The sequence below is a fragment of the Belonocnema kinseyi genome, chromosome 5 (genome assembly GCF_010883055.1).
Source record: "Belonocnema kinseyi isolate 2016_QV_RU_SX_M_011 chromosome 5, B_treatae_v1, whole genome shotgun sequence".
Taxonomy (NCBI): domain Eukaryota; kingdom Metazoa; phylum Arthropoda; class Insecta; order Hymenoptera; family Cynipidae; genus Belonocnema; species Belonocnema kinseyi.
The window spans coordinates 15,211,382-15,219,491 of NC_046661.1; the positions used below are offsets into that span (position 1 = coordinate 15,211,382).

General features: G+C 30.3%; 1 protein-coding gene across 2 annotated transcripts in view; it reads right to left on the reverse strand.

Moving 5' to 3' along the window:
• Positions 1-5,263, reverse strand: part of LOC117172980 — a 249,464-nt gene extending 244,201 nt beyond the window's left edge. For both annotated transcript variants that reach the window (XM_033361316.1, XM_033361314.1), the window contains exon 1: positions 5,160-5,263. In XM_033361316.1, coding sequence (XP_033217207.1) covers positions 5,160-5,209 — 50 coding nt within the window. In that variant the 5' untranslated portion in view covers positions 5,210-5,263. The remainder of the gene's footprint in view (positions 1-5,159) is intronic.
• Between the last annotated feature and the right edge of the window lie 2,847 nt (positions 5,264-8,110).

Sequence of the window (8,110 nt, forward strand, 5' to 3'; positions counted from 1 at the left end):
ATCAAAATTAAATTTAAAAATCTTAAATTTTAAGTGTATGTTAATACTAAATTCTTAAATATTTCCAATTTTTATAAATAATTTAACTAGTTTTATGTGTAGATAAAATAAGCTTTTTTTAAATTGCATATAACTTATTCTAAGCAAACAAGTTATGTCTTTAAAGCATACAGGGATGTATCTTCTTTTTGAATTTTTCAAAATTAATTTCATTACTTATTTTCATTGAAAATAATTCAACCTCTTGCGATTAAAAGCGGGGATTCAGCCTGAGAAGAAATGTGCTAAAAGTAATTTTTATAAAAAATCATTCGAATTTGAATTTTAAAGACTGATTTTTAGATTTTTCTTTTTTTTTAAATCAGTTTATGCTACGTTCTGAAACTCTTCTAAAGTTTAAATTATTTTTGTATTTCATTAATTCTACTAAATATTTTTTGAATTTATTCAATTATTTACGTTTTCTAAACTTTTTAATCGAACCGAATTAAAACATTTTACTTTCAAAACCTTCTACATTCTTTTTCGAATTTCAGGAAATCGTGTGATGTGTTTAATTAAAAGTCTTCTTTAATTTTCTTTTTAACTTCATTTTTCAAAATAAAAAAAGATTAAAAATTTGCACACGAATATTGGGAAAATAATTCTTTTTTTTTTAATCTTGTCAGATTCTAATCTTCTTATCTTTAAAAATTATTCAAATTTTTACTGTTTTTTTTTTAATTCCATGAAATAAAAAAAATTGCCTTTAAAGTTTTTCAGATACTTTGACAATTTTTGAAATCTTTTGTAATATTTTGAAATGTTTAAAAATAATATCCTGAAATGAATTCTTCGCAATAAAAAAAATTATTTTAATTATTGCTAAGAACCTAAAATAATTTTTGCCATTTTCGTAAAATCTTACGAAATTCTTAAAAAATCATTGAAAGTTTTAATTATTTTTAAATCCTTTCAAAAATTTTAAATATCTCTTAAACATACTCAAATTGGGAATTACATGTTTTAAACCATCACGTATTTTAAAAAATTGTGTAACAAAATTGCACAAGAAGGCCTAATAAGAATTATGTCCCTTAACTAAAGATGTAAAAAAATTGACTTATAATCTTCTAATTTTTTCTAATGAATTTGAGGAAAAATAGTTTTATCAGCTTTAAATCTTTTGGAATTTCTTTAAACCTCCTAAACTTGATTTTCTAAATATTTAAAAATGTAAATTTCTAACAGAATTTTAGTTTAAAATTCAATTTGAATCTCTTCCTTTCTTCTAAATATTTCTTGAATTTACTCGATTTTATTTATTTTAATTTTTAAATTTACCAAATTGAAACATTTTGCTTTAAAATCTTCTACACTCATCTTTTAAATTTTTTGAAATGCTTTTATATGTTGAGAAACCTTTTCTAATTTTCTCTTAAAGTAAATTTTTTTAAAATAAAAAATTACCCAAATTTTTCGCGCGAATCTTGAAAAAGTTCTGTTTCTAATTTTGTCAGACCGTCTAAGCCCTCTAATCATTAAATGATTATATGAAAACTTACAAAATAAAAAAAATCTTCACAAGTTTTATTATTTATTTTCAAATCGTTTCCAAATTCCTCAATATCTGGTCAACTTACCTAAATTTGAAAGCACATTTTGTAAATTAACATTAACTTAAAAATAATTGTGCAACAAAATTGGGCAAGCAGGTTTTATAAGAATGAAGTTCCTTACATTTTTCTATAATGATATAAGATAGCAAAATTGCATGAACTTTCGTACTCTTGACACTCTGCAAAACCAGTTAGCCACCGAAAGCGATTCTTGAAGTCGGGGGGCTCGGGTTCTTGCTCGTGCATTTTCGGCTGTATACGAGGCTGGCATACGCAACATGTAGCAGAGCCGACTAAACAACGGTGCTACACCGGTTTTTTTATAAATACTTAACACCGTCTTTCGCACCGGAACGATGCAAGAACTGTCAATGATCGCACATGCTGAGATGAAAAAGTCACGCTCTCACGTTCGACACCGAAATTTGCACCTATAGAGATATGGGATAACACAATTCAGTTGCAGAGCAAAAAACGTTCACTTACCGGTGTGATTCAGCGACTTTTTCTAACAGTGTAGGGTATTGGCAGCAGCTCAGAAGGCGGTTTTAGTAAACAGCTGTCGCATTGTAAGAAACTTTCTTAATCATTAGCACGCGAGCGTCTAAAAACCCGGGGAGTGGCAAATGGTAGCTCTAAGAAAGCATCCAGAAGTGACTCTTGTCACCTCCAACGCTCGTGGCCTCTCGTAATTGTATACCTACAACATCATCGCAGGAGGTTTCAAGCATTATATTAAATTATTTGAATTAACTCATAATATTCTAATCTCATCAGTCACTTGACTTAGTCTGTGGCTATGATGTATAACCTGGTTCACCCGAGTGAAGGTTTAATAAAACATATAATAAGAATATAAACATTTTTTAAAAATTATTTCGATAATTGTGCATGAATATTTTATACGCGTAAAGATATGTCAATTTTTTAACATTTATTAAATTTAATGTTTTGAATTTTTATTCTTAACATTTTTTGTTTAATTGGAAAATTATTAAGTTCTTGTAAAATTCAAAATTTTCTGAGATTGATTATTGATTGATCATTCGATTAATTATTCATTTAGTTATAGAAATGAAATGTCAGAAATGTCCCATTACAGCATGTAGTCAAATATCGAGTTTAAACAATTTTCAATTTATTATGTTATGAGGTGATCCTACATCAATAAAATATCATTAGAGCTTGTTACTTTTACTGTTAATAAGAATTTTTAAATTATTTTATTGCAATTCTTAAGTTAATATAGTATATTTTACGCCCCGCGCGCATAAACTTTTTATTTTATTTTATCACACTGTCTTTTATTATTTTTCAATTAATCTGCTATATCATGAGAGAGTGTACCTTACCGATAGTAGATCAACCGTCCTAACCATGAAGGCAGAAAATCCACACAATATCCATCAAGTTAAGAATCTTCAATAACAGAAAATGCTTAACCGTCTTAATCAGACTAGATGGAAAATAATATTTTCAAATTAAAATTATTTCTTGAAAAAAGATCCTATTCCTTCTTCACTCCATTGGGAATTTTGTGTCTCGATTCCCAATGGATTGAAGAAGGAGTAGGATCTTTTTTTCAAGAAATGATTTTAATTTTAAAATATTATTTTCCATCTAGTCTGATGAACACGTTAAGCATTTTCTGTTATTGAAGATTCTTAACTTGATCGATATTGTGTAGATTTTCTGCCTTCATGGTGTGGAGGGTTGATCTAATGTCGGCAAGGTACCATCTCTGATGATTTAGCAGATTCATTTAAAAATAATTACTTCTACCATTAATACCTAGCGAAAAAAGCGTTATTTTCTTGAATTAATAGTTCTTATGCTGATTCCTCTAATAGCCTAATTGGAAAAAGCACCTGAACGGAAATCAGAAGTTTTGTGGTTCGATTCCCAGTGGAGTGAAGAAGGAGTAAGATATTTTTTTCAAAAAATAATTTTAATCTGTCTTTTATTAATATATGATACTAGCAATTTTAAAAATAAGCGCGCCAATAGTTTATAACATATGTAAGAATAAATTATTAGTAAGCTGTCAAGAAAAAGACGAAAAATATGTTCGTTTCGTTATTATAGTATATATTACACCGCGCGCGCCTGAACGCAACGCTTCACTTTGCAGGCACAGATGACTGCTTTTACCACATGTTAATACGAGCTGACATCTATATATACAATTTTTACATTGTCAAATGTCATATAAATCATTTTCAGCTTTGCTGAAATTGCCTGATTTTACTTTTTTTTTTAAACATTTTCACATGGGCATCTGACAAACTTTACCACCTGTCCCACGCACCTGACAAGTTTTTTCACAACAGATATGTTTTAAATAAATAAGTCACCATTTTTTAGCTTTTCTTAAATGACTAAAAAGAAATAGTTTTTTTTACAAGTTTTCCTCTCTCCTAAACCCACACACAGCGGAGCTGCGCCAGCTGACGTTTACCTTAGCTTTTAACGGAATAAAAATTAGCATATAAAATAAAAGTAAGTTTTGCTGAAATTGCCCATAAAATTTTGACACTACCTCCCGCCGAACTAACATTTTTGACTACTTAATTCGTGCTGCAAACTCGGGGGCACCACATGCGTCACCAATGACGGCTTTCGGGTGGTAAAATATCTATATTTATGCATCAGCATTTATTTTTAGTTATATTGGAAAATGTGTTATAGGCTATATATTAATTCCTCTTGTTTAATGGTCTGGTCAGGATATTAATAATGAATAGTAAAATTTTGTTTTAAATACTTTTAAACAGAGGCAGAAAACCATTTGAAACAGTGAAATTTTCGGCAGGAATATTTATTGATTAAATAAAGTAGTTCTTTTTTGTTGAAAAATCTATTTAAATAAACATAAATCGAAGCATCTTTTTATTTATTATAATATTTTAGAAAATATTTATTTCAAATGTTATAAAGGTCATAAATATGTATGCAAAAAGATAAGGGGCAAAAAACTAGCACTTATCGGTTTAAAGTAGTATAAAAACTTCTTGAGTTTGGCATCACTAAAAATATTCAGGGTTAATGCTCCTGGATTTTGAAATGTAGATGGTTGCCATTTATATTCTTTGAGTGCATGTTTGGAGTATTTTCGCTAGCGACACACTCCGGAAGCTTTTCTAATATTTTGGACTGAAAAGTGACAATTTTCTGTGAAGTCGATGTATAAAACTTGAGCCCCGTTTTCTCTCTTTTGCATGGTACTATCTCTATGCAATGTTTCATATTTTGAAGCCGCAAAGTTCTATCTTAAAATTGAATAATTTGTTACATTTGTTATCACTTTGCAGTTCTAGGGTCTCGAAGTTAAGAAAAAGTTCTTTTTTTTGGCATTTTTTGAAAATAGTTCACCGACTTAAAATCCTACTGTTCAGACATATTTCGAACAACATAATCGGAGAAAATTACAAGAAAGTAAACGTTATATATCCAATACTGATAAAAAACAAGTGTCATTAACTGGCCCTCAATTTCAAGAAATTTTGCCGAAAACATTTTTATAGTGCAGATTTGACAATTCCAGATTTATGTTTCCCTTACCGAATTCCGATCGAAACTGACTGCTCCAGAAATGGAAGCTGCTGTGGCATTGGATACAATAGCCACGAATGACAACAGTATTTTGCTATACATCTCTTACTATTTTCCGCTCACAACTCACTTCTTAGGATCAGTAATCAATTGCATTTATAATGCGCATCGACCAGACAAGTGTTTCGTCAGAATTTACATTGCAGATGAGCCCAACTGTGTCATTAGCTTCAAGGTGATGCACGCCTTCTGTGACAGCCGCTAATTAATGTGTTTTTTTCATAAACGGAGAGTCCAAAATAAAACATAAATAGACAGTGAACTAATCTTATTGCAATTCAATTATACCTTATCTTTATATTCATTATTTCCAGTGTACGTCTTCGTTGCTTCAACTAGTACAAATATTACCATATTACACATATTACGACTCATGCGACGTTTTTTGTTTCATTTTTAAATTTTGTCTTACAGTCGTAATTATTGTATTGAAGGAAAGTACACAGAAATGAAAGTATCTGCTAAAATTGCAGGATGATAAAAGCATGAATCTTTTGTGATGTTTACATAAAATTATGTAAGATTTTCGCAATTTAGTTTAAGATTTACCAACAATTCTTGTAAAATTTACAGAAAAAAATATGATGTTACTTTTTCTGTGAGCTTTAAAATATCGAAACAGTCTGTAATAATTTCAGAAAATTCTGTAAACTCTACCTAGCAACCTATGATGTTATGAGCTTTATCAAGGGTATGCAACCATCTATTCTGTATCTTAAAAAATAAATTGAAGAATTTAAAGAACATTGAATATACTTAAAATTTTATAAAAAAATAACTTATTTACTATATATATATATATATATTCATCCAGAAATTTAGCGAGTGGAGACACGATCGCAGCACCATATTGTATTTGCTCTTCAGCCTCGAAACAAATGGAAACCAAATGCTGAAAAAAACTTTGGACCAAAATCATCCAAAATGCAAAAAAAAACAAAACAAGTAACTCAATACGATTTCCAGATTATGATAAAAGAATATGGTTAGTAAAATTGGATGAAGCTGTTCAGCAAATCAAACAGAGAAAGTTGACAACATTAAGACTCCATTTTTCGTACCTAATAATTACATTACCTATTACATTACCTATTACATTTCTAGAAAACGCAAACAAAGGATTGTAACTTTTCATATCTACAACGCAAAATGAGGAATTAACAAAAGAAGAAATAGAAGAAATTATTAAAGAAAGTCACGGAAATCTAGCATCGCAACATATTTGTAAAAGTAAATCCATCGAACTGTGGAAAAAATGAAAAATAACATTTGCAAATATATAAAAGAAATTTCCAATTTGCCAAACTCAAAAACTGACACGCATCAGACCAAAAGTTGAAGTGATCATCCGCGGTGCACCCGTTGTATTAATTGAGAAAATTGGGATGGACATTTTTAGACCGTTATAGTTAACCCAAAAAGGGAACGAGTATATTTAACGATTCAGTATGTGTTAAAAAAATACCTTCTTTTAATTCCGATGAAACACATACATGCAGAATCGATCATTAATGAACTCTTTGATCACTACATTTTTAATTTTGGGAAAAAGCTACCACGGGGTTCGCATTCAGCCCCTCGACCCTGCCGTTGGGGAACTGGGTTTGCACTGAGAACCTTCTGCTATACCCATGATCGCTACATTAAAAAAAGAAAGGGAGGCACCAGCAAAAGAAAAAAAGTAAATAGAGTACAAGATTACGTATTATGGGGCCCTGTCTGAATTTAAATGTAAATTATTTCATTTATTGTTAAGGAATAATCTGTTTTTCATTGAAAGTTTGACAGTTTGGTGGAAAATGCATGACTTGCGGTTGAAAATTTAAGTATTGATTTCGCGCTTAAAAACGCATTTCTTTGTTGAAAATGTAACTATTTGCTTGACACTGAAAAAATATGTTATTAGATATCTTCTTTTGGTTTTAAAACTTTCGCTCCACTCGGACGAAACAATAAACCTCCCGATGGCAGGGTCAAGGAGCTGGATGAGAACCCCGTCTTAGCTTTAACCTTTTTTTCACCCCTAAAGCATATTTTAACTGATGAAAGAAGTAAATTCGTTTTAAAACTGATTCAAACTTCTCAAGACATTTAAAAAATTAACACATTCAAACAACAGTTTTCCGTACAAAAATCAATGGATCGTTAAAAAGAACACGCTGTGCCGTAAAAGGTTGAATAAAAACAGCTATGGAAGCAATATTTGGTAAAATTGTTGTAGAGATGGTGAAGGCTGAACATTAGCATGTGAGTCGCTCTTCGTGTTTTGCTTATCTTGGTTTATAAAATTTTCTCTGATTGACCACAGCTGTCGTTATTGTGTGAGATTGGTGCCTCTAATTGGTTCATTAAACTTTTTCAGGTGATAACTTATGGTTAATTGCGTTAATTTTAATATTCAGAAGATGTACATGTTCTAGTATGGCATAGTGTATCTTAATAATCTGTCAGTGAAACAAAGTGTCAATGTGTTTGTGAATTTCCATCAGAATCATCTCAAACACAAAGTGAGACATCGGAGGTACATTACTGATAACATTTACTTCAATTTAAATTTGGACAGTTTTGAACTAAAAAAAGGCCTGACACAATGTGTAATCCAGCGACTTGGAAGCTAGTTGTGGTGGGTGGTGCAAAACGTTGTGCAAAGTTAGTTACGACTACTATACTGTGAATAGACAATGCTGTGTATTTAAGCCAAAAAAGTCGCCCTCACTCAGTCCAACCCCTGCTATTACATATGAGGATCAGGTGAAGATTCTGCAAGAGTAATATTTAAAGGAAAAAAAAAGATTACAAGGAATTTATATCGCTTCAAATTAAAATAGTTTCATCAAAAATCGATGATTATTTTAGAAAATTGAACGATGACTTGGAGAAAATTGACTTTTTGGCAGTTA